The 25,286-nt window shown below is 37.7% G+C and overlaps 4 protein-coding genes and 1 long non-coding RNA gene across 5 annotated transcripts; 4 read left to right on the top strand and 1 right to left on the bottom strand.

Moving 5' to 3' along the window:
• The first annotated feature begins 591 nt into the window (after nucleotides 1–591).
• Nucleotides 592–6,885, top strand: LOC137942555 (uncharacterized). Its single transcript, XM_068788254.1, has 9 exons — nucleotides 592–854; nucleotides 1,608–1,664; nucleotides 2,082–2,134; nucleotides 2,376–2,427; nucleotides 4,163–4,225; nucleotides 4,423–4,491; nucleotides 4,763–4,817; nucleotides 5,487–5,546; nucleotides 6,184–6,885. Exons 1-9 carry the CDS (start codon nucleotides 743–745, stop codon nucleotides 6,245–6,247), a joined length of 585 nt encoding a protein of 194 aa, XP_068644355.1. The 5' UTR covers nucleotides 592–742; the 3' UTR covers nucleotides 6,248–6,885.
• Nucleotides 6,886–8,122: 1,237 nt separating this feature from the next.
• LOC137937388 (aconitate hydratase, cytoplasmic) lies at nucleotides 8,123–15,335 on the top strand. Its single transcript, XM_068782454.1, has 19 exons — nucleotides 8,123–8,581; nucleotides 9,357–9,461; nucleotides 9,725–9,885; nucleotides 9,966–10,058; nucleotides 10,175–10,360; nucleotides 10,476–10,637; nucleotides 11,343–11,487; nucleotides 11,580–11,722; nucleotides 11,804–11,860; nucleotides 11,969–12,048; nucleotides 12,198–12,273; nucleotides 12,678–12,863; nucleotides 12,995–13,062; nucleotides 13,189–13,307; nucleotides 13,430–13,551; nucleotides 13,645–13,743; nucleotides 13,826–14,404; nucleotides 14,515–14,757; nucleotides 14,920–15,335. Exons 1-19 carry the CDS (start codon nucleotides 8,293–8,295, stop codon nucleotides 14,992–14,994), a joined length of 2,988 nt encoding a protein of 995 aa, XP_068638555.1. The 5' UTR covers nucleotides 8,123–8,292; the 3' UTR covers nucleotides 14,995–15,335.
• A 328-nt stretch (nucleotides 15,336–15,663) lies between these two features.
• LOC137943224 (uncharacterized) lies at nucleotides 15,664–17,971 on the bottom strand. Its single transcript, XR_011110603.1, has 3 exons — nucleotides 17,727–17,971; nucleotides 16,131–16,274; nucleotides 15,664–15,966 (listed from the first exon to the last, which is right to left on the bottom strand). It is a non-coding gene; the product is annotated as an uncharacterized lncRNA (long non-coding RNA).
• Nucleotides 17,972–18,382: 411 nt separating this feature from the next.
• LOC137943148 (agamous-like MADS-box protein AGL29) lies at nucleotides 18,383–19,138 on the top strand. The gene has a single exon (XM_068788843.1). The coding sequence runs from the start codon at nucleotides 18,383–18,385 to the stop codon at nucleotides 19,136–19,138; it is 756 nt and encodes a 251-aa protein (XP_068644944.1).
• A 3,520-nt stretch (nucleotides 19,139–22,658) lies between these two features.
• On the top strand, nucleotides 22,659–24,365 carry LOC137942556 (protein translation factor SUI1 homolog). The gene is made up of 3 exons (XM_068788255.1): nucleotides 22,659–22,741; nucleotides 23,686–24,038; nucleotides 24,114–24,365. Exons 2-3 carry the CDS (start codon nucleotides 23,742–23,744, stop codon nucleotides 24,156–24,158), a joined length of 342 nt encoding a protein of 113 aa, XP_068644356.1. The 5' UTR covers nucleotides 22,659–22,741; nucleotides 23,686–23,741; the 3' UTR covers nucleotides 24,159–24,365.
• Nucleotides 24,366–25,286: the final 921 nt, after the last annotated feature.

Consider the following 25,286-nt stretch of genomic DNA (forward strand, 5'->3'; position numbering starts at 1 on the left):
CCTCGTACCCCTTTGTTAGATTTAACTTTTACAAGAAGGTTTTATTTTAACTTTTTATTAATAAAATAAGATAGATTTTAGATTTGTCTAAATTAATAAAATAAATACAAATTAAAAGAAAATTATCAAGTTAATTAAATAAATAAATAATTTTATTTTATAATGTTCATGCTTAATCAAATTGTTACTTTTACTATATCTAAATTCTCACTCTTAAGTTAGTAATTAAATATGATATTAAAAATCATGAATTTATATACTAAATAAAGAGGGTTTTTTTATTATAAAATAATTTGATGGATTAAATTTAATAATATGGTTTTATTTAATTTTTTATTAATAAAATAAGATAGATTTTAGATTTATCTAAATTAATAAAATAAATAAAAAATAAATAAAGATAATTGAATATAAAAATAAAATACCTAAAAAAAAATATTTACTTTTATAATGTCCAGATGCTTAATCAAATTGTTACTTTCATAATATCTAAATTTTTAATCTTTAGTAATTACCTGCAGGTGATTAATAGGGCTCATTTGCAGGTGATAGATGTTCAGTGCTCAAGCGCATCCCCGATGAATTGCTCATTCTAAGTTAGGCAGTGAATAGTATGTCCAGTTACGATTTACAGGGAGCACGAGTAGCGGTAGGCAGAAGCAAGTCATGTTCTTCGTTGTGCAGCTTCAGTGCTTTGTGAAAACTGTGCATTCTTAAGGGGAGATAACAATTCATTGGTGGGATGTCGAAGCTGCTCTCGAGATTTCTTGGTTTCTTCAGTTCGCGGCATTTGGTTGGTTTCGACAAGCATGGGAATCGTTATTTCACCAAAAAAGAACTAATTGATGGCATCAGTAAGTCGGTTTCTCATTGTTCTTCACTCTAATTTGCGTTTTTTTGAGTGGGGATTACTCGCTTTGCATGTCCTAGTACAAGAGGTATTAAAAGACTCCCTTTTAGGATCCAATTGGATTTTTTTTTCGTTTTTGTGTTTTTTTGCCTACGGGTTAGATGTGCTTATAAAACTTCTTGCCCTTGAAAGTTGTGGTATGCTGTTTTCAGCTTCGGACTCTCATCTATTCACGAATTTCATAGGTTTAAGAGTTACTCTAGTTCTTTCTTCTTATAGAGTAAAAATGATTGGTGTGGGATCTTGACTTTAAGCGATAGATTGTGCTACGTGGTAGAAAACTCTCCAAATGGAGGTTGCTCCTTCATCATAGTCAGTGCCCAGATGTGGCTATCCAAAATTTTGTTGGCAGGATACTTGGTTTATTTGTCAAAATTTATACCTTGAGTGCGCATTCTTTACATGCAATAACTTATTATGTAAGAAAAGAACAAAGCTTGCAAAACAGTCAGGATTACTCTTCGGCTTTACTATTTATTTTTTTAATAGGGGAGCTAGCAATAGCATATTGTTAAATAAGATTAATTTAGATCATATCTATACCTGAATGACATTCATCCGGTAATCTTTTTATTGTTTTTTTCTGTTTGATCAGTTTTCAGGATCATGTTTAGAATCAACTTCATACCGCTCTTGCCTTCTTGTATTCTTGTCCTAAATGATCCTTAATTCTATATCTTTCCTTTTGGAACACTAGTGAAGGAGAAAAGAATGGTGATATTTAAAGGCGAGGAGGATCCCAAGTCGCTGCCAGGTTAGTGTTCTGGTATGGAGACCTCTTGCAAAAATCGTTCCTCTTTCTTGACTTTGGCCAAACTTATAGGATGTTGTGTGTCAGAAATAAGTGGCTGTCATAGTTGGGTTATGGTGGAAAAGCTTACCAATCAAGCAGTCACAGCCTCCGATGTTCATAAATTTCAAATGGGTGGCAAAGTGATTATGATACAAAACTCCAGTACACACAGTTCTTCTTACCCCTGAAATTGTTGGAACATGACCTGCAGCCCCAAAAGCTGAATGGTCTGATGACCTATGTTCATGACTTTCTGGGCGATGTACTAATAGTTCCTAATGTCAGCTTTTATCTACCTATAGACAGAGTCGATGGGGAAATCTTTTTATTCTACTAGGCTGCACCGCTTATCCACAGCTCATGTTTTTGACCTTGTAGTTGAATGGATATGTTGGTTGAATGGGCAGAGAAAGAAGTCTCCAACACCAGAGGTAATGCACTACTGCTCAAATTTTCTTTTGGGTTTATTATTTTGAGTAATGTGTGAAAAGACTTCCAGTTTAAAGGTGCCCCTCTCATTTCCCTGCTGTCTTTGGCAAGGGAAAATGTAAACATAGTTGTGTGTCAAATTTGTTTCATTTTTCGTCTGACCAGCAAAACCTTTCCGATTGTAGATAGCTTGTTTGGCTGAATGGTAATCTGATCATGACCGTTACTGATTCCTTTCTTCAGGAAATGATCCAATTAGATGCAAGGCGTGAGATTGTCAAACAAAATGTTGCACGTATGTATTTATCCTGTTACCCTTCTACTTGTTGTCCTGGTCAAAGGTATTATTTGTTTATTAATTTTTAATTTTTATAACATTAATTGTTAGGTATCGCAAGATTTTTGACTAGTGTAGGTTTTATGCTGGATTTTTTGTCATCTCCACAAATTTCCATAACAACAATGTTCCTGCATATCTGAACTTCAAGCTTTTTAATTTTCTTATGGAAATTAAATACGGAATACTGTTGGAGTAGCTTCATCAACACTTATTTTCACTAGATTCTGCCTATCATCAGTTAGCCTTTCCACAATCAGCAAATTCCCTGCCAGAACAGCTGGCAAAAGGAGTTTGTAGGCAGCCCCTCCAGATCAGGGACTCCCTACATTTGTAATCCGAAGAGATGTTCTCATGATCTTTTACTATAAGCATTATTTGTTTCAGGTGTTAATATGTCCTTAATTAAATTTTCTCAACAATTTCCAGAAACAAATTCAATTAACCTTTCCGGTTGTCAAATGTTGTAGGTTAATGTTTCATTTTTTAACATTCCTTCTTTGGTGGCTTTACTTGTCCCTGGAAGATTCTTGTTAAACTGCAGTAGGTAATGAAGTCAATTGTCTTCAATTTTTAGGGGTAGTAGGGAGCTTTCAGCTTTTCCAGTTCTTTGGTCTCAGCAGGACACTTATTGACTTTGCCTTGACTGGGGCCTCTTCTTGATGTATTTTTTTAGCTATGATATTTTTTGCTAGAGATGATTTTACTTTTTAGAAGATGAAAATGTCAGTAATGAGACTGTTGTGGTGGGGGCAACAAATACTTCTCCCAAAGGAGAAGAGTGCACACTCATGAATATACATCAAGAGCGAAAATGGAAAATTACAGTAGCAAACAGAGAAAATCAAACCAGCAGAAAACCCAATTAAACCAAAAATTAATCTAGTGGAAGATTGTTTCCCTCAACAAAGGTGCCAACAAGAAGTTTTGCTTGTAGCAAAGGAATCAACCCAGGATTAGTAATTGCGGAATAGACCACCTAGCTGTCAAGAAACTGCAGATGTCTTCAATCTTGGTCGAGTACTATAAGAAGGGCCTCGAGTCCTGGGTCCTGGAGAAGGCTTCATTCCTGAGATCCGGCTGATGATGACCACCAAAATCCGTCCACCGAAAGGGAGTTAATAGCATAGAATAAACAAATGAGATTGTTATTAACTAAAGATGAATGTGGAGTACTTGGGAGTAGAACAACATAGAAAAGAGAGATAGTGTGTAGAAATGTCAGGGTACTATAAGACAAAATAGAAAAGTGAAATAGTGTGTAGAAAAGTTAGGGTACTCCAAGTAGAACCAATAGTGCTGCTGCAATGAGAGTCTTGTCATTACTGGTTGGAGGACTGACAAGAAATAGAGGAAGGCTGAAGTTTGACATAAATGGAGTTGGGGAATAAAGGCTTGATGAAAGGGTAACTTATAGATGGAGTTAGCTAAAGGCATAAAGTGGTGGTGGATGGGGATGATGATTCATATCCTCTTATAGTTGGGATTAAGCATTAACCATGTTGGTGACGGTGAAGATGATGTCTCGTTTTTTTCACTCATTAAAGCTTCTTATTTGCTTTTGAATATGTTTTGGAACCTATGGTCTTTCATTAAAAAATAGTGAGGCTTATTTTTTTCTTTTTTAAAATGTTTCTGCTGACTGTGAAAAGACCTTGACTCAGAAATTGCTTTACTTTTTTTTTTTTTGAAGGATTAAAGGAAGAAGAGGCAAGACATTCCAAAGACAGCAAGCTGAAGCAAAGAGTGAGCACTGGTCAGTTGTACTAATATTCAAGAGTTCTTGCAACTACGCCCAAATGATAAATTGTTGTGTTCTAATGCTGTTCCATTTTGCTTCTCACGTCAATGAGATAGACTCTGTTTTCTTACTTTTTGGATACATCATTTATCCAGAAAATGAGTAGAGCAACTCCTAAGCTTTTCAACTCTGGTGCTGTTTTCTTTGTTTAGGCAAAGTTGGTGGTCCAGAATTAAGAAGTTTCATTCAGCAATTAAAGGATGTTTCCTTGGATGAGAGAGGTATTCTTCTTGTCCCCTATGCATTCTTCAGTGATATGGTGACTGCACTAAAGCTTAGGGGTTCTTACTAAATGTCCTTTCGATTTGGATTACATAGGGCTGTTTTTCTAATATGAAGAGAAGGTTTTGTTCACTTATTTTCATTATCTGCAGTAATAAAGTTTTGTTCACTTACTTTCATTATCTGCCATAATCATACTTTTACTTTTAGTGAAATCTGAGATTTGTTCTGTTATTTTTCATTGCAAACTGTGATTTTTTTTTCCCTAAGGTGATGGGCCTGATATTGTTCCAGAGGCAACAGAAGGAAGCATTGATGAATCCAGGTAATAACTCATGAAGCAAAATCTGTTCACGAACATCATGAGAAGTCTGAAGATTTGTTGTGATTGAGGCTTCCTTATAATAAAAAATTGCCACAACCAGTAATAGCAACGATGATAGCGACAATAATAACAACAACCATAATAATAATATAATAATACATAATGTTGATTATAACATTTAATAACAAGTTATTATTAAAATTATTAATATAATAAATTAAGTTATTATTAATGACAATTTCATGAAAATAGTTAATTTCATTTGGCCTCTTATTTTTAGTATTCCTCTTGAGGCTCCAAACTAGTGTTATCAAATCCAGATCAGACTGGTTGGTTGAACTAGGGTTCAACCTGATCTGGTGTCCTGTGGGTCTGCAAAAGATAAAACCTGGGGAGGGGGAAAATTTGGCCATCTAGGTCAATTATTGTGGTTCAAATGGCAAACCTCTGAAGAACTGGTCTGGGTCAGACTGGATTGGTTTTGCTCACTTTGTTCCAAACTTAATTGTTTTAGATTTATCTAGAAACACACAACAACTTGAATGGGTGAGTTCTTGGCATTTGTTCATTCCTATTATGATTCTCTTGGCAGTGGGACTCTGATTCAATTTATGCTGTTGGTTTATTGTACCTCTCAAATAGTTTTCTTATGTTGCTTTGTTATTGTAGGAGACCTGAATCTACAAGCAAGCAGCAAACAGATTTTCCTGAAGATGAGCTAGAGCATCCGTGAGTGCAAATGTTTTAATTTATTTGAGTAAAATGAGCATGTCATACTTTAGGATGGAGTTGGATTCTTTTCAAATTTCCAGTGTCCAAGTTTCTGCATAAAGTTGTTTTCGTCTCATGGATTGAAGAGATTGGTCACAACATTGGAGGTTTTCTGGACTTGAGTTCTTGGGTATTATTGGTGTGAATATAAGGAAAATTGAGAGAATAAGATTGCCTTGTTTGTGTAGCATTAATTTGTGATTGGGCCTTGGCCTGGTCATTTCCACCTTTCCCAAGTTGAAACGTGAACCCCCACCAGAAGTGTAACAATGCCCGTTCAAAGAAAAAATGACTTGATTTATACAAAAGATATGATTGTTTAGAGTGTAAGCTGGCATCAACATTAAATTCCATCAAATGGGTGTAACTTTAGGACACTGTTTTGATTTCATTCATTGGATTAGATACCAGTTTGTCTACTTGAACTAATGATTTTCAACTGTAAAATTGAAGCATTTGAGTATCTTCTCGAGTCTTGAGTATTGGAACTAGTGTTGACTTAGATTCAAATCTTTCTCTTATTTGAATTGCTTAAGACTGATTACCATGGAGAGCACTGACTTCTTTTTTTCCTATGGTTGAAACTTTTATACAGAACTGCAGAGCCTACTGGATCAGGCGCATCGTTCAGACCCGGAACATGGCGACCTCCATCTTGAGGATTGAGCACTAACATCTTTTTATAGCTGTTGATTTTATGCATTCAACTAGTGCACATCTAGCTACTCATATCCAGAAATTGAAGTTGCAAGTTATTGCACTAGTACACATCCGGTTAGTCTAACTTCTAGCCCTTCCTGGCTTTTCTGTTTCCCTGAAAGGTGTGCACCCGCTAGGGTGGAACATACAGTAAGGGCCTTTAAGACCTCAAGGACTTGGTTTTTTTTATCAAATTGTAAGACAACGGGAGGAATATTGTTGTCAATTTTCTCTCAAACTGGCAGAGAACAGATATGAGCGTCATCTTCAGATAATATTAGAGGAACATGTGACACATTATTCCATGTTAGTGATATTCTACACAGAAAGGGGCAACATGGAAGGTTCTTTTGGCTTCTTATGTCCAAGAGGGTGCTACAGTAACATATTCGTTTGATGAAAGTATCAGCTGACCCCCTCCATGACAGGGAAGGTTCTTTTGACTTCTTGTATCCAAATGGATGTTACTGTTTGTAAAAATGTCTCCAACACGTATTCGTGTGATGGAAGTATCAGCTGACCCTTCACGAATCTGTATTTTTATATCTGCAACAATAACTGCTGGGTGTTATTAGGCCAAACAAGAAATAAAAAGTTAGTAGGGGTCTGGTGTCATCTTGCTAGACTTTTGCAGAAAACACATTTTCACTCTAAAATTATTGGAGATGAAGTTTCTAACATGGCCGCACGACATATTGGAAGAAGGTTATTCTATTCAAAGCTTCCTACTTTTGTCCCTCGCTTTTTCTTTCAGTCAGACTCCACAAGACAAGTTAGTTACTTCCTCTTGCAGTATCCAATTCCCATCTCTTTTCTAACGGACGATTGGAGGAGACTAATGATGCAAGGCCACCGGTCAATCCACATAATTCATGCAAAAGACTCGTCCCGTCCTTTCATTGGCGGTTCGACTATTCGTCAAGCAGTTTACTCTGTCAATGGTGGAAATGGAATCAAACTAAAATACTCGGGGAGAAAAAGCTAGGGACGGCGCTCATCGGTTTTCGGCTGTACTCAACTCCTCCCTTCGCCATCATCGATCGTCTTTCTTTCACCCGTCTCTGCTCGCCTTAGCTGATTGACAAATTCTGCATCCTCCCCAAGCAGTGGCCGACGATGGGGACGATCGAAGCTGCTGTCGCGATGGAGCTCGTGGAGGTCACATGCCAACGACCGAAGAAAACAGAAAACAATTCCATCACGGAAAGGTCGCATCACATTGGCTGGCGTCCGTTTCTCTAACAGAGGCTCGCACCTCTATGACCCGTCTATCTTAATTCATATCTGACTACGAAAAAATCACTGAAGAAATCCTCGGACCACTTCAATTGGTGGTCCTTGCTGCCTCGTCTGTTTATTTTTATTATCCGTTAATGAAAATAAATTCCAAAATATTAGTTTTATAATAAATATGCATCTCAATAATTTTTTTCTAAATATTTCATATATTTAAATAAAAATAATAGAATTATATTTATCCAATCCATTAAAATCTGACAACCTTTTAAATATAATTATCCATTAAAAACGTAATAGAAAATTATATTTATATTTGGTAACCTTTTGAATCCTTAACCTTTTACAGTAATTTTAAAATTATTTTAATATTTAATAAAAATATATTCTAACAGTAAAATTATAAAATATATTTCTTAACTCCCCGCAAAAAACAAGGACAATTGCCGAATGCAGGAATAACACGTGTCATTTTGTGCGGCAATTTCGGGCTTCTTCTCGCGAGTCACGACTGACCGGATCACCATTTCGCGCGTTCCACACACGACTATATTATCCTATTTTCTCAGTCTTTCTTTATATTACGCCAAACAGGAAAGAGAAGCGCTGAGAGAAAGAGAGAGCGAGCTTTACAGTCGTCATCAATCACAGAAGCGGCTATCACCTCTCTTCCTTTTCTTCTGCAACCGTTCTGGTTGAGGATTAGGGCTCTGACAACATCCTTCTCCATTGTCTCTGTCCCCTGTTTGTTGTTTGATGCTCTTTCATCATGTATATAACAGCTGCTTCAGCTGGTCTTGCAAGAGCATCTGTTAGGGTTAGGTTTCCTTCTTTTGTACCGAGGAACCTTGCTTCGCCTCCTTCCGCGTCTCATGCTTCGCTTTTGAATTACCGATCGGTGAGCTTTGCCAGGACCGCGCCGTCTGTGGTTAGACCGTTTGTTTCTTCGAATTCTTGGAGTCACGGTGTCGATTGGCGGTCGCCGGTTAGTCTGCGTGCTCAGATCAGGAGTTCGACTGCTGTGATTGAGAGATTCGAGCGCAAGATCGCCACCATGGGTATTGATTTTCCTCTGTGTTTTTTTACTTGTTTGCGAAATTCTAAAACCTTCAAGGTTTGAGTTGTCCATTTTTACCTTTTGTTTTGATCGTTGACCATGCAAGATCTAATAGCTTTTTTTTTTTTTTTTTTTTGTTTCTTCTTTGCCGTTCTTTAAATGTTTGCGGATTTTTTTGCGAAGAAGAGAGTCTTCCGTTGCCGAGATAGTTCGCTCTATTGATTCTCGAGTTGTCTTGTCCAAATGAATGAAAACCTTGTGTTTTAATGAGGCTGTACGACTCTTTATGTTTATTCGTTTACGGTGTTGTGACTTAAATACTGTTTATATCTGCGATGCTGCTGCCGTAGATAAGGAGACGAACTTAGATCGATCTCTTCGAATTGTTTCACATTATCTGTTATGATAGAGATAAGCGTGTCAACATGCTATAAACCAACTGACATGTATTGTGGCATTTTGAATCTGGAGTGCTGAGGGTCAAATGTCTTGTTTTCTTGACCTTCGTTTGTTGGATGATCGTTACTAATTCGTGTTTCTGGTGAAATTTTGAATTTTAGAATATTGGTGGTAATCACATCACACATTGAATTGTGAATTTGATTGAAAGGCATCTAGACCGTCCACATTTTGGAGGGATGCATCACATGGATAAGAAAGGATTGATGACATATTTTGTCCAAATGAAGGCATAAAATACATTACCATATGTAGCTGATGAATTTCATTGTTTGGTTTCTATGTGCAAATTTTAATTGCTAATTTCTATGATTCAGCTTCTGAAAATGCATACAAGGGCATCTTGACCAGTCTCCCAAAGCCTGGTGGTGGAGATTTTGGGAAGTTCTACAGTTTACCAGCTCTCAATGATCCACGGATAGGTAATGATGTGCCTTTTATCTTCATGATCTGTTGGATTTGGAGGTTGCAACTCTCTCCATTTCTTCCATTTTTATACTGATAGTTATACTTTCAATAAGTTATTTTTTGGTTTAATTGCACTTTTTAAAGTTTGGCTTAGTTTCTTGCCGTTGAAAGCTCATTCTGTGACTTCATTATCTGCTAAAGCGTTCACTATAGTTTCTCACTTTTCTAAACAGTAGCTGGAAGCGAGTTATGTGCTAAATTTATTTCTTTGTTACAGATAAGTTGCCATACTCTATCAGGATACTGCTTGAGTCTGCAATTCGGAACTGTGATAATTTCCAGGTCACTAAGGAGGATGTTGAGAAAATAATTGATTGGGAAAATACTTCTCCTAACCAAGTAGAGATTCCCTTTAAGCCTGCCCGTGTTCTTTTGCAGGTATGTCACCAGAAGTGTATTAGATGGGTTATGTTTGTTTTGCTTTTGGGATTTGCTCTATACTGATTCTTCCTTTACAGGATTTTACTGGTGTGCCAGCTGTTGTGGATCTTGCTTGCATGCGAGATGCTATGAACAATCTTGGCAGTGATTCTAATAAGATCAATCCCTTGGTGCGTCCTATTCACAATCATGCTTGTGTGACAATGAACTTTTTTGCGAGAATCTCTAATTCATCAGCTTATTATCTCCTATATGTTTGTAATTAAGGTGAAAATTATGTGTACAGGTCCCAGTAGATCTTGTTGTCGATCATTCTGTCCAGGTTGATGTGGCAAGGTCACACAATGCAGTACAGGCAAACATGGAGCTTGAGTTTCAACGCAACAAGGAAAGATTTGGTTTCCTTAAATGGGGATCTAAAGCATTTCGAAACATGCTTGTGGTACCTCCAGGGTCCGGAATTGTGCACCAGGTATTGTTTTTGGAATTATGTATGTTTTGGTGATTATAAATAGTTATAGTAAGATTGATGTTACCAGTAGGTATCTCTTTGAATAGTGTAGTAAATTACTTTGGTAAAATGTCAGGTAAATTTGGAATACCTTGGCCGTGTTGTTTTCAACAACAACGGCATACTCTACCCTGACAGTGTGGTTGGCACTGATTCTCATACCACTATGATTGATGGACTGGGAGTTGCTGGCTGGGGTGTTGGAGGAATTGAAGCAGAGGCAGCAATGCTTGGCCAGGTATAAAAATGTGTTTTCTGTATTTAATTTATCTATATATTCCTTGTCTTTGCTAATATTGATTCCCTGCTTGAGAAGAAAACATTGCTTTTGAAATAGTGTTAAATTTTTTTCCTGGTGCTCTCTGTTTTGTTCTTTTTTTTTGTTTATTTTAATGATCCACAATTAAATTTTTGTACAACTATGTACTATCTTCAATTATTATTATTATTAGTATTATTTATAATATTGTTGTTATTATTATTATGATTATTTCAATAAAAGCTTCTCAGCACTCTCTAAAAAACAATAAAAATATTTTTCGTGTGGCATCTAACTTTTTTTGCTTGATATTGATATGCTAGATGATTTGCTTCTTCTTTCTTAGTTTCAATATTAATAGGCCTTTGTCTGAGTCAGAAAGCAAACTCCTGATGTATGCTGTGGTACACATTTGCATGGTAAAAGCTTGTCTATCGAAATGTCAAACCTAGACATCTGTTTTTTCATGAGGTCTTTCTCATTGACAACCTGGAAAAACTTTCCTGTGTCTCCTTGAGATTTATTTCTCATAAATCTTCTATTTCAAGATAGTGCTTATGCTTCCCTAGCCTTGATAATGTGGGGCTTGTTAACACATTGTCTTGGCAACATGCTTACACCTTCGAAATCCTTGATGCTTTTTCTGAAAATTTTTATACTAATTCTTTATTTGTGTCTTGGCAGCCTATGAGTATGGTGTTGCCTGGTGTTGTGGGGTTCAAGTTGTCGGGAAAATTACACAATGGCGTGACAGCAACTGACTTGGTCTTAACAGTCACCCAAATGTTGAGGAAGCATGGTGTTGTTGGCAAGTTTGTTGAGTTCTATGGTAATGATATTTATCTTCTTGCTATTGAATTAGTGGACAATAGCTTTTTTATCCCATTCTGCTGATGTTCTAATATTTTGTATGACATGAAGGTCAGGGCATGAGAGAACTATCATTAGCTGACCGAGCCACAATTGCTAATATGTCGCCTGAGTATGGAGCAACTATGGGATTCTTCCCTGTTGATCATGTAACTCTACAGTATCTCAAACTGACAGGGAGAAGTGATGAAACTGTAAGTATCTTCAAAAATTGTCAAGCTATGTTAAGGAGTTGCATTATGGGTTTTGATCACTGTTTTCTTTCTTGAGAAAAGGTTGCAATGATAGAAGCCTATCTCCGAGCAAACAAAATGTTTGTGGACTACAATGAGGTAAATCTAATTTATGTTTTTTACTAGGTATATAATGGCTTTCTCTAAGTCTCTCTCATCATTGAGTGGGTATAATCAGATTTAAGTGATCTTCCTTGGGCGATGCAGCCTCAAACAGAAAGGACATATTCATCTTATCTGCAACTGGATCTTGCGGATGTTGAACCCTGTGTTTCAGGACCCAAGAGGTGACCTCTTTTTTTCAGAAAATTTGTCTTACTCAAAAAATGAAAATTTTGAATGAGAAGGAAGGGAATTTACCAGCCCTCATTGTCTTTGTACTTTTATTTTGCATTCTAAAATTTGTCGTTAACTTAATTTCTTTTTTTCGTGATAGGCCTCATGATAGAGTTCCTTTGAAGGAAATGAAAGGAGATTGGCATTCTTGCCTTGATAGCAAAGTTGGCTTCAAGGTAAAATGCTCTCTTTTTTACATATTTGCACCTTTTCGTACCTTATTAATTTGGTCAAGCTATGCTGCAACCCGTGTACCTTGCTCCTTAGGCACTTGACAAAATCATATTACTGTTTCAGCCCAACTTGCAGACGTTAGAGGAATTTCTCTAGATTCTGTCTATGTCTAATGTAACTTAAACCAAGTTCTGTCTCCATGTGGACACAAATGAGATTATTTAGTATTACCCCTTTAATTGCAGTTTAATTGAAGTTTAGTCTCTGAATATTATCAACGTTGTTATGTTTTCATTTGAAATAGAAAACAGGAAAAAAACGCCTTATCCTGTTTATTTTGGCTGTTTTCATGTATGTTATACAAAGTTCTCTCTCAATACATGTAACATGCATATTTGACATACAGGGGTTCGCTGTGCCAAAAGAAACACAGGATAAAGTTGCAAAATTTTCTTTCCATGGACAGCCTGCAGAGCTGAAGCATGGTAGTGTTGTCATTGCAGCCATTACCAGCTGCACAAATACCTCAAATCCTAGTGTCATGCTTGGGGCTGCCTTAGTTGCAAAGAAGGCTTGTGAATTGGGCCTGGAGGTATGTCAACATTTAAATGATCAACATACTCTTGCACATATGTTTTAAATTGCTCTATTGTTCTTTTCTAGACATCATGCTGTGCAGCTGTCAATCCATTTTAATTTGAACGGATTAAACTGAACTTTCAGGTTAAACCATGGATTAAAACAAGTCTTGCCCCAGGTTCTGGAGTAGTCACCAAATATTTGCTGAAGAGGTATCACATTTCTTTGCAAACCTGTTCACTTTGTTAGTTTCTTCTAGTTGAAATATTGTAGAATGCCTGTGCATTGTACACTGTGCAGAAAAGTAATGACTATGTCTTTAAATTTGCTGAATGTAGTGGCCTACAAAAATATTTGGATCAGCAAGGGTTCCAAATTGTTGGGTATGGGTGCACAACATGCATAGGAAACTCTGGAGATCTTGATGAGTCAGTTGCTTCTGCTATTACAGAAAATGGTAACCTGTCATTTTATGCCTTTGTGTTTATAAGCTACAGTTTATGAAATTAACCCTGCAATATTTGTACGAAGTTAAATCGGTTGATGGTGCATTCATCAAATTCCATTTTGTTTTGGCAGATATTGTTGCTGCTGCTGTGCTCTCAGGGAACCGAAACTTTGAAGGAAGAGTGCACCCCCTCACTAGAGCTAATTATCTTGCTTCACCTCCCCTTGTTGTTGCTTATGCTCTTGCTGGCACGGTAATTACTTTATTTTGTAGCTCATATTTTCTCCATGTCAATATTTGCAGTAGTTATGCTGACACTGATCTTTGTTATGTTCTCTCTTTTCAGGTCGATATTGATTTCGAAAAGGAGCCAATTGGAACTAGCAAAGATGGCAAGAGTGTGTATTTCAAGGATATATGGCCCTCAACTGAAGAAATTGCAGAGGTATGTGCTCTTAGGGGTGTCTATACAGTTGCAATCTTTGATAATTTCTAATTTCCAAAGTTAAACACATTTGCTCTTCCAGGTTGTTCAATCGAGTGTTTTGCCTGATATGTTCAAGAGCACCTATGAGGCCATTACCCAGGGCAATTCAATGTGGAACCAGCTTGAAGTGCCAGCTAGCACTCTTTACTCATGGGATCCTAATTCAACTTACATTCATGAACCCCCCTACTTCAAGGGCATGACTATGAGTCCACCTGGGCCCCATGGAGTGAAGGATGCGTATTGCTTGCTTAATTTTGGTGACAGTATTACTACTGATCACATTTCTCCAGCAGGTAGCATTCACAAGGACAGCCCTGCTGCTAAGTACCTACTTGAGCGTGGGGTGGACCGGAAGGACTTCAACTCTTATGGAAGCCGCCGTGGTAACGATGAAGTAATGGCTAGAGGCACTTTTGCTAATATACGTCTTGTCAATAAGCTACTGAATGGAGAAGTGGGCCCAAAGACAGTTCACATTCCCACTGGGGAGAAGCTCTATGTCTTTGAAGCTGCGACAAGGTACAAAGCCGATGGACATGATACCATTGTTTTGGCTGGAGCAGAGTATGGGAGTGGCAGTTCTCGAGATTGGGCTGCCAAGGGTCCAATGTTGTTGGTGGGTTTGATATTTAATCTCATACATTCATTTTTTATATTTCAGTGGTGGTTCTCTTCTTCTTTTCACTTTTTTTTTTTCCTTATTATTTCTTATCACCCACTTCTCAGGGAGTGAAAGCTGTGGTTGCCAAGAGTTTTGAGCGGATTCATCGCAGCAATTTGGTGGGTATGGGTATTATTCCTCTATGTTTCAAGGCTGGTGAGGATGCTGATTCACTTGGCCTGACTGGACACGAGAGGTACACCGTTGACCTTCCAAATAACGTGAGCGAGATAAGGCCTGGTCAAGATGTTACTGTCACAACTGACACGGGCAAATCTTTCACCTGCACAGCTCGTTTTGACACAGAGGTAACTCATCTTTATTTGCCTTGAGAAACTAGTGGAAATAAGATTGGGTGAAATTGTTTCAAAACATCAAATACTAATAGTAAGAATAGTGTGTAACAGGGTTGCTTTTTTTCTTTTTTCTTTCATTGGTTGGCTGAGGATGCGTTGTCTTGGGATGTGCAGGTGGAGTTGGAGTATTTCAACCATGGTGGTATTCTACCATTCGTCTTAAGAAACCTGACCAATTCAAATCAGTGAATGAGCAAATTTTGTGATTGCCCGAGTTCATAGGACGTGTTAGGAATTGGCGTTGCATGCAGTCTTCGTAGCTGGAACTTGTGTGGTGGTGTCAAGCCAATTGAGTGTCTTCTTCAGTTCCGAAAATAAAAAGTTCTTCAGTGGAATAACTCTAGACCAACCTCAGGGATGGGGACATTGCGTTTTTGCAGGCATACAGATGTCGTTCTCTGCATTGTTCTGCAGGTTAAAAATTATATTGAACGTGAATGCAGATTTTTCTGCATCTGTATAATATTATCCGCTCCAAGTTCTCGTGTGTCACAATTAATAAAAATTTTGCCCTAGTGGATACTTTTTAAGTTTTTATTAGTTGTGATTAAGCCGCATGTTTTTGCTATCTACTAGACAAAACACTAAGAAATCTAAGGTTTGTTAGAAAACTACTATTCATATCGCCAAAACATATTTAAATTGTATTTCATTTGTGTTTTCCTCGCCTTTTCTATTCTCTTGTCGGCTGCAAATGGTGATATAGCCTCCACTGTAATCTCAAAAGTTTTGTAAATGTAAAATTCAGCATTTTTCTCCTAAGACGACGACAGTGGAGGTTTTCATTCACCTTTGTTTTGATTTTTGTATCTTCAATCATCAGTGAAAGTGAAAAGTTTGCTCTTTACAAACGCCACATTTATTTTTGGATGGATAAAAAAGCAATAGCCATGTTTGTTATTCTGAAAAAGGGGACATACCACGGCAGGGCAAGGGAGACATCTTACCTGCAAGTAGTCAAATGGGAGAGTGCCTCATTAGTCGTTACTGCTGAAAGGGGATTTTGTATAACATGGAGAAGACATTTACATAGCAATGAACTTTTTCTTTTGTTTATTTGAGAACTATTGGACACTAGTAGTTTCCAAGCACACCGTACAACACTCTACAGAAGAAGTGAACAATCACCAAAGTCTGCCTCAAGCGATCTTCAATTGGTGGCTGTCAAAGGGGAAACATGTACAAGCTTGAATCAGATGTTCATCAAGTAATGTTGCTAGGCATACATACTCACACCACCCTTTTTCCATTTTCTTCTTTCCTCTATATCACTCCAATCATACAAATGGAAAAAATGTAAGGCTCATTAAGTGTAAAGGGCATACCCATATGAGCCAGCAAAGTGAGTGGGAACCATCAGCTATGTCAGCACTATCCAACTTCTCCCAAGAATCTTCTTCAACATCCTTTAATTTTGGCATCAACATGTACGCGCAACTAAGTGCAGTAAAATTGTTGTTGCGAAACCACTGCAATTGGATTTAACTTCTGCTAGTTAAAACCCAAAGGCTGCAACAATCTAATCTAAAAGGATAAAATCCACACACATGCACCCATATACCCATTTTAACGACAATCTCAAGTAAAGAAAACAAGATGTTCTCAGTCAATGCAACAACAATTTCCAAATATTGCCTATAGCATACATATGCATGCACAGATCATGGATGTCAGTAAACCATTCATAATGTTCTATGCACTTACTAAAATTAAGCTAGTAGAGACTTATCTTCTCCAGATCTCTCAACTGTTAAAGGTAATGAAACCAATCATAATACAAAAGAAGAGAACATACCCCCCCATCTTAATGTTTCCTATAAATAGTGCTTAAATATCTTGGAAACACCAGCTGTTTGAGCATCAAATTAGGACTCTTAAGGATAATAATAGTGATCAGAAAAACTACCCAAAACAATTCAAGTGGGTAAAGAAAAGGTAATGCGACCTAGCAAAGATCTGGTATTCTAACCAAAGCAAGGAATGGCCAGGTTCCTTATATAGACGGCTCGTAAATTGTTAAACAAATCTACTACTTTTCCAAGGCCAAGATCAGTAACATCAGATCCAGAGATATCTAAAATTTCCCAGGAACTTTCAGCTATGGTAATAAGAACTTGATTTAGAGCAATAACCACCAATGCCATCTGTAGTTCAATATAACATTTATTAATTTTTAAGCTGGTGAATTTTGAAGAACTAAACACATACAGATTGAGATATGTGAAAGTCATATAGATAGAACAGAAGTATCTCAGAGAGGCTTTCCCATTACCGAGTACAAACTTTTCAAAGATTGCTTATAAGGCTCTAAGACATATGGGAAACAAGGTTTACTTTTCCTACCTTAATATCTGGAGAAAATGATTCAACAATCTCACTAAGTTCTCCAATAATATTTTCTAAACGCTTTCCAAGAACACCAAGACACAAACCTTACCAAGATGACTCTCTGTGAAAATTATAAAGAATAAGCACAAACAAGTTTCAGCAGCTACTAGCTGGAAAAGTCATTTCTCATTGATATTCAATAAAGTGCACCAAGATAAGAAGAACTAAGAGAAAATATGCGGAAACTTTTCCCATGACTACAAGTATGTTTAACAACCAGAACTCCCCTCAGCTAATTACAAGAAGAACAAAAGTAATTTATGTCGCTGGAAAGAGGTTGTACTAGCTACACAAGTAACCTAAAAGTTCAAAGTCAAGTAGCACAAATTCAGCAAAAAAAAATCCAAGAAACGTCTCTCCGCATGGTGAGAAATCAAGAAGAATTGGACGATTCGTATTAAGCATACCAAGAAAACAAATCCGAAATAGGAGCCATGACAACGCCAAAATTTCACAAACCAGAGCGCTACTGCGTATTTTAAGAAACAAAATCAAATTAAGAAGCCAATACAAGAATCTGGACTTTCACAAACCAGAGCGCTACTGCGTGTTCTTCAATTGAAATGGACTTGAAGAATTTGACGGAGAAGTTTCTGCATATATTTAAGTTTTTGAACAGAACAGAAACTAAACTGTCAGATGAACGGCTTTCTTGAGTTGGTTTCTGCTTCGAAGCCTCCATATGCCCTTGTGCAAATGGACGTGGGAGGGGAATCTCCCCCCTTCCCTTTTTTGCCGACAAGGTGCAAAGGCTCCCTCCGCCCCCATGGTACTTTACTCTCTCTTTGAATTGCTTAGCTGGCGGACAGTTGCCTATTCGGTGATGATTATAGCATAATATACAGCTCTTAGGTAAAGGTTAAATTGGGTATTTTGATAAATAATTTTTTTTTTTAAATATATATATATATTAAGAGAGGATCTTCCAGAGTGGATATTTTCATAGATGGAAAGCAAGGTGAGAAATTTGAAAGAGTAGAGGTCTGTCTCCAAGCAAGGATTTCTCTCAAATAATCCAATTTTAGAAACTAACACTAATTACCACAATTAAATGCCAAAATTTCCAGGTCTCTAATCAGTATCTCACGCCCCATAATCACCTTCAAATACTGACCCAACTTCTTAATCCCGCTCCACCCTCATCTTCTTCTTCTTCTTCTACGTTTTCTCCTCTTCTCCTCGTCCGACCATGGTGAGAAAACCCAGCCTTGGTCGTCAAAAGATCGAGATCAAGAAGATCGAGAACAGCGATGCTCTGCAAGTCTGCTTCTCGAAGCGCCGGTCGGGGCTGTTCAAGAAGGCTAGCGAGCTCTGTATCTTATGCGGGGTGGAGATTGCCATTATCGTCTTCTCGCCGGCTGGAAAGGTGTTTTCCTTTGGTCATCCCTCCGTCGACTCCGTCATCGACCTATTTCTCTTCCAGACCAATAATGGGTCTCACTCTTTTTCTCGTTCGAAGCCTTTGTCGGATGCTTCCCACCGTGGGAGCACGCTGCGCGAGCTGAACCGCCGCTACACAGAGCTGGTCAACCAGGTGGACGCCGAGAAGAAGAGGAAGGAGAGGCTAGAGCAGGCTTTGAAAGAGGCGACGGAGCACAGGTTAGGGTGGGAGCCGGACATCGAGAGACTCGGGTTGCATGAAATGGAGCTTTTTAAAGCCGCTCTGGAGGAGCTGAAGAAGAAGATCGCCAAACGCGCTGACGAGCTTGCCTTGGGACGTACTCTCGCCTATTCTTCCTCATTCTTCGGAATGAACTCTGCTCCCGCCATCCCTACCATCCCTACCATCCCTAGTCTCCGTACCTTCCCCGCTATCCCTCATTTCCCTCCGATCCCCCCTATCCCCCCTATCAACCGAACCGCCCCTCTTCCACCACCCATGACTTTCAATCGCAGGATGATCATGAAGGAAGAAAAGTTCGATGATTTCCGAAGCTTCTACTAAATCGCCGGCAGGATGATCAAGAAGAAAGAAAAAGTTACGACGATTTCCGGCACTGCATTCTCATGGGTTTCCTCCGCTTTCCGTTTTTCTTCCTGTATGCTACAGTAGAGAATATTATCTGTCTTCTTCGTTTTATTTGCCGCAGTAGTTTGTTACTTTCCATCATCCATGCTAGCTGATGTCCTTTAATGGCGCATTCGTCCTTCTCCCCAGGCTAGAGCTAGAGATTTGCCAATCTTTTACATAATCATGGAAAGTAAATCAAATATTATATGGATTTGGTAATGAAAATAGCAGATTCGATGTTATTTTGTTTCATCAACTTGACAATTTTACTACTCTCCCGTCTACAATTGCATAAGAATCGATCTAATTTTTTTCTTTCGTTTGTAATGAATTTGTAAGCACCAATTAACACTTTGACATCCATTTCAGAGAGATTAAACATCTATTCACTTCAATATATAAAAAAAAAAAAAAAAAAATTTGCCCAAGTTGGTTACGTGTTCTTATCTTTAAGAAAAACTTGTGAGATATTTTCATACTTAATGAGTCGGTTTCGAATATTTTTTGCCAGCACATGTTACGCGTTATTACAGTAAATCTTTGCTCAATATTGAATACGATTGACGCGTTTTTCACGCGTCTAATGAATTCGTGATTATTGTCATCTCTGAGTAGTTGACAAGAAAAACGCTAGAATTATAAGATAACACAGACATATTTTATTGTAAGGCGTTATTGTAATTAATTTCAATGTGATTGCTCTCGACAACTCTTTTGGAGCTACTATACTTTTTTTTTTTGTGATTCGATATATAATCTTACCACAATATGTATTCAGATTTTTTTAAATTTAAAAAAGTGTTACTATAATTTTTTCCACCAACACGTATAAAAAGTAATTATTAGTTTTTAATAACATTTTTTTATCATATTTTGAAACTAACCAATGATAGGAGAGAGAAACATTTTATCTTTACTCTTGTTGATTTTCAGGACTCCATGATTTATGTCATGGAGAAAAACGAGAGAGACACCATTGGAAGAAAACTGGAGGTTATAGACTTCATCCAAACCCTTCAACATAATGTATATTTATAGATATCAAAACTATCAATATTACAAGTATACCCTTCTGTTATGGGCATCCTGAGCCACTGAGGGATTATGGGATCTTGGGTTATGTACCTATGTCTTCCGCTCCTGACAGGCTGGTCTTTTGGGTAGTATTAGCTAGGTGCATAACATTTGGTATCAGAGTTTCGTCCCTCCATCGCATGTTCGAATCCCGGTGGCAACGACCCAATGCGCAGTAGCATAGGATGCCCACAACACCTTCACCCTAATAAGAGTGAAGAAGAGACAATAAACATAAACTAATTACATCAGTGTTACCCTAATGAAAATAACCATGGAAGATAGAGGCCACGCTGCACCGCGAAAGATAGAGATGATCCCTCGGGCAAAGCCAAAAACCAGAGGATAACAAAATCAATATACCAGAGAATCAATGTAACTTCAATGACACCATGGCGGCAGTATAGCAGAGGATGGAGATTAACGACTAGCCAATATGACCAGATACTCTCATCGTCCAGCCAGAGCCTCAATAGTTTGCAACAAACCAACATATTTCAGCAACAAACATGTCTTGTACTACTCCTTTTACAATAGCAACAAACCTTTTTCATTTTGAATTTCAGAACTGAAGAACCACAATGGTTGTACGCATATTAAAATTTCAGAAAAATAGAACCTTCCCAAGTTCAAAAAGGTTTTCCTTCTTCATTCTTTCTTAACATTGTTTCCAAATTGGAAACTATGTTGTTTAAGCTTTCTTTTGAAGCTTGCATGAATGAAACAAGACATTACATAGTCTGAGTCCCAGAACTTATAGAAACAGGCAGAAGTTCTGGAACAGAGAAAAAACCTTACCATCAGAGAGTTGAGTTTTGTAATTACCTTCTTCACTCCATGGAGAATTCGTTTGATCTTCTGTAACAGACACAAATAGAGTAATGAGGCACAATCGTAGAGAGAAGCAAACACTAGAGCAACAATTTCTTCTCTTCTGGTAACAAGGGATATGCTTTACAAACTCATTCACCGAGCAGCAAAAATATAAAAATACTCAGCAACATAAAGGGACTTCAGTAATGACAAAAAACACAATTAAATATGAACAAATATAAAAATAATGGAGTTTTTATTAATCCTTAAAAACCATAGATGTGAGTCTTGAAAATGAATGCTCTGATACCATGTTGGTTTTCAAGACTCCATGATTTATGTCATGGAGAAAAATAATAGAGACACCATTGGGATAAAACTGAAGGTTACAGACTTCATCCAAACCCTCCCCCATAAGGTATATTTATAGATATCAAAATACCAATATTATAAGTATACCCTTCACCCTAATAAGAGTGAAAAGAGACAGTAAACATAAACTAATTAAATCAGTGCCACCCTAATTATATCATATATTCCAACATCTCTAGCAACTCAACATTAATATAGGTTTCATGCGAATGAACAACTATGATTCTATTTCTAAGTTGTAGAAAATCATAGATAAACATGATTCTTTTACATACTCATATACCCTAAGGCCCCATTAGTGCCCTAGATAGGATATACATTTCTAAAAAATCTTATGATAAAATTCTATTAGTGACTTATTAGGAAATTACATGGAAAAATTTAGAAAATTTTAATAAAATTAAATGAACTTGATTTTTCAGATAAATAAATAGAAATTAATAATCAATCTTATACATTATCATACGTATCCGATAATTTTGTTGGTAAAATAAAATGTTAAATACAAATTGACATGAAAAATTACCTTGATATTACAACATCAATTGTCAAATACATTTCCATTGCAACATATTTCTACTAGAAATGTCTTTTCCGGTGTTTATTGGAAAAAAAAGGCACTAACAACGCCTAAAAAAATCATGAGATATTTTTACTCATAAAAGAGTAATTAAATTTTTATTAATTTTTTTCTTTGTAATTATTAAAATTTCAATCTCATGAAAATGCTTTTTTTTTTCCATTACACAAAAGAGTTTTTTCCTGATCTCCAACTTCAATCTAGAGTAAAAGAGGCCCACATAATGGACGGCTGCTATCATCTGATCAGATGCTCCGTAGATCAAACGTCACTGGCCTACAGGGGGACACCCGTGTCTCGCGAGTTCGTTAATTTACGCACTCTACGGTAACCGGGGCCGACATCCCGCGTAGCTGGAGTAAATACATTTATACTCCCGCGGGCCACTGAAAATCTACGAGAGAACAGAGCCTTCCGTATTAGGAACCTGCGATGGTCCTGGAAGCGAGCATAAACCGACACAATGATTTCATCTTGTTCGTCCATTATCAATTGAACGGCCCATATTGTGTGACGCCGGGCCTTTTCCGACCTGGATCGTTAACCCGGGTTAACTTGTGCGGTTGCGAGAATTCTCTGCGGTCTATAAATACGCTCTTCGACGGGCCTCTCATTACCGCGCAGCGTCTTATCTGGGCAATCTCGGCTTGCGTTTCTTCGTTACGTGATTCTGCATAGAGGCGCTTGGCTCTTTGAAGGTAATTCTATTTATTTGTTTCCGGATCCGTAGCTGGATTCTTTGGTTTCGTGTATCTGTTTGCCTGCTAGGATGTACGATATGATTGGATTTTGAGGGTTTCTGGTATCTAGGGTTTTTTTTTTTTTTTATTGATTTTGATTTCTATATCGGCACGATTGATGCGATTGTTTTTGTACCTATTTATCTTAAGATTATTATGTCTTGGTGGCGTTCTGGGTTCATCATTTGATTTGAAGGGCTGTCGGGAGCTTGCTCTCAGAGATGTTAGGGCTTGTTATTACCTTCTTTTGTTTAGATGGTTGCGTGGTTGTCTTATTGTTTCTATTGAGTCTTGAATTTTTGTCTGTTTCAATCTTGGGATTTTTCTTTTGTTAAGAAATTGTTGTTCTTCCATTGTCTCCGGTACTGTATTCTGTTTTGTGCTTTTCGATGTCTGTCATCGTTTATATTTTCTGGTGTTTGATCTTTTAATTTAGATGATGTCGTTCCCCATTACTTGTATGTGCTTCATCTAATTAAAACCTATTCCAGTTTAGCATTCTGTACTTGATTAACTCTCCAATTGATGTTGGGTTCATCATTTTCCCCTCCCTTTATAGTTGTAGAGCTGGGGGATTGGAGGCATGAAGGCCTGTTTGGATTGAGTTTTCTAATTGTAGTGATCTTACTCGTCTCTTTTGGAATTTTTTAATTCGAAACTGCTTTATGTAGTTAAAATGAATAAGACTAACATTGCGCCTATTTATGGGCATGATGAAGGCCAATTTGGATTAAGTTATCTTACTGAGATGGTTCTCATTTTCATTCTGTATTTATTTTTTTATATTCATTAGTCTGTGATGTTAATGGTGTCAATACATGTGAACTTGCTCTCTGTTGATTGCCTTTGGTAGCAATGGGTTTCTTAAACATTATAGTGGTGGCCTTTATTTGACTGTACAGGAAGCTCATCTCAGTTCGCAGCCAGTTGGAAATCAAACTTTCCACAACCAATTTTCATGTCTGAACTTGACCTACAGATTCCGACCGCCTTTGATCCATTCGCTGAGGCAAATGCTGACGACTCTGGTGCTGGGTCGAAAGAGTATGTGCATGTGCGCATACAGCAGAGGAATGGTCGCAAGAGCTTGACAACTGTCCAAGGCTTGAGAAAGGAATTCAGCTACAACAAGATCTTGAAAGACCTCAAGAAGGAATTCTGCTGCAATGGTACAGTAGTCCAAGACCCCGAGCTTGGCCAGGTCATTCAGCTCCAAGGTGATCAGCGCAAGAATGTTTCCACTTTCCTCGTTCAGGTAAAGAGGTGTGCCCTCACTGGTCATGTTTTTCTTCTCTCCATATTTGTTAATCATGTGTTTGTGTCTTTGCAGGCTGGGATTGTGAAGAAGGAGCATATCAAAATTCATGGTTTCTGAGCAAGCCAGATTGCTTTGGATGATCGTTTAAGAATATATTGTGTAAGGCTATTAAGCTGTGAAAGACTTTTGTTAAAAGACTTGGTGTGATGATAGTGGCGTCTCTTGGAGACTTGCCATTACTTGGTGTTGATGGAACATGTAATCGTTTATTATGATGAGCACATTCTGCAACGAATAAAAACTGTTTTTGTGTTTGCCTCTCTATATTCTCATTCCGACATTGATGTTCTATAGACTGCTTATGTAAAATGTTTTTAAAGACCGACAGATCCACCATGGTCTCCTCTCTCTAAGCAAACCTCCTCCAGCTTCTACGACACGTTTTTTTATGTTTTTTTAAACCTTTGACGAACCACAGACAAGAAAACATTGAGACATTGGGCGCGCTCAACAACCTTTCTTCTCCTTGGCCCTCTTAACCGGTCTCCTTATCGTACTGGATTTGAATATTAAATCGCCTACCTTTCCTCAATCTCGTACCCAGTTTCGCTTCTTCCTACTCTGGCTTTCACTAGGAGATTGAGCCGCGGGTTTCCTACTCGTCGGAAAACCATGGCATCTGATGACACTAGGGAGAATTCTCAAGGTCTGATGCTGGGTTCCAACCTCACTTTCTTCTTCCCTCTTCTTTACTATATATTGCTCTTTTGATTGTATTGTGGTGTGCGTTTAGAGGAGAGCAGCCAGGAATCTAAGGTGGAGGACGAGGAGACCCTTATTGAGAGGATGTTTAATCTTCCTGGAGAGAGGTTTGGTTTGGTTCAGTTCCCACAGTTTAGTCAACTCTTGTCGTTCCTTCTTTAGCATAATTGAATGATGGGTTTAGCTTTGATGATGCCCAGGTGGAAGGACAGCCGAAGAAATTGACAAATACTGGACCTCGAGGTACTCCTCCATTAGTACTTGAAGACGACTGCACCAGAGCTTCTTCTCGTCAATATAGCACTTTTTTATGTGTGAAGCTGTGACTCTATATGAAGAGTTTCTAAGCTTCTTCAATGGAGTTAAAAGAATGAATTTTGAGGAATTGGGTGGGCCAGATTTGTGTTCTTTCCAATACCTTTGTACAATCATCCTCCATTGATGTTCACCAAAATATTCTAATTCTACGAAATTGATTGTGAC

Source organism: Aristolochia californica, unplaced genomic scaffold, assembly GCF_029961685.1.
Source record: "Aristolochia californica isolate CCGP_79_NKW_82.1479 unplaced genomic scaffold, dmAriCali1.0.hap1 SCAF_10, whole genome shotgun sequence".
In the NCBI taxonomy this organism is placed as follows: domain Eukaryota; kingdom Viridiplantae; phylum Streptophyta; class Magnoliopsida; order Piperales; family Aristolochiaceae; genus Aristolochia; species Aristolochia californica.

What these genes read in the sequence shown, in the direction of transcription:
- LOC137942556 (XM_068788255.1), top strand. Translation starts at nt 23,742, where the DNA reads ATGTCTGAACTTGACCTACAGATTCCGACCGCCTTTGATCCATTCGCT. An exon ending in TTTCCACTTTCCTCGTTCAG is followed by an intron (nt 24,039 to 24,113) that starts GTAAAGAGGTGT and finishes GTGTCTTTGCAG; the next exon opens with GCTGGGATTGTGAAGAAGGA.
- LOC137943148 (XM_068788843.1), top strand. Translation starts at nt 18,383, where the DNA reads ATGGTGAGAAAACCCAGCCTTGGTCGTCAAAAGATCGAGATCAAGAAG.
- LOC137937388 (XM_068782454.1), top strand. Translation starts at nt 8,293, where the DNA reads ATGTATATAACAGCTGCTTCAGCTGGTCTTGCAAGAGCATCTGTTAGG. An exon ending in CTGCCCGTGTTCTTTTGCAG is followed by an intron (nt 9,886 to 9,965) that starts GTATGTCACCAG and finishes CTTCCTTTACAG; the next exon opens with GATTTTACTGGTGTGCCAGC. An exon ending in CAGGGAGAAGTGATGAAACT is followed by an intron (nt 11,723 to 11,803) that starts GTAAGTATCTTC and finishes TCTTGAGAAAAG; the next exon opens with GTTGCAATGATAGAAGCCTA.
- LOC137942555 (XM_068788254.1), top strand. Translation starts at nt 743, where the DNA reads ATGTCGAAGCTGCTCTCGAGATTTCTTGGTTTCTTCAGTTCGCGGCAT. An exon ending in AGAACTAATTGATGGCATCA is followed by an intron (nt 855 to 1,607) that starts GTAAGTCGGTTT and finishes TTGGAACACTAG; the next exon opens with TGAAGGAGAAAAGAATGGTG. An exon ending in TGTCAAACAAAATGTTGCAC is followed by an intron (nt 2,428 to 4,162) that starts GTATGTATTTAT and finishes TTTTTTTTGAAG; the next exon opens with GATTAAAGGAAGAAGAGGCA.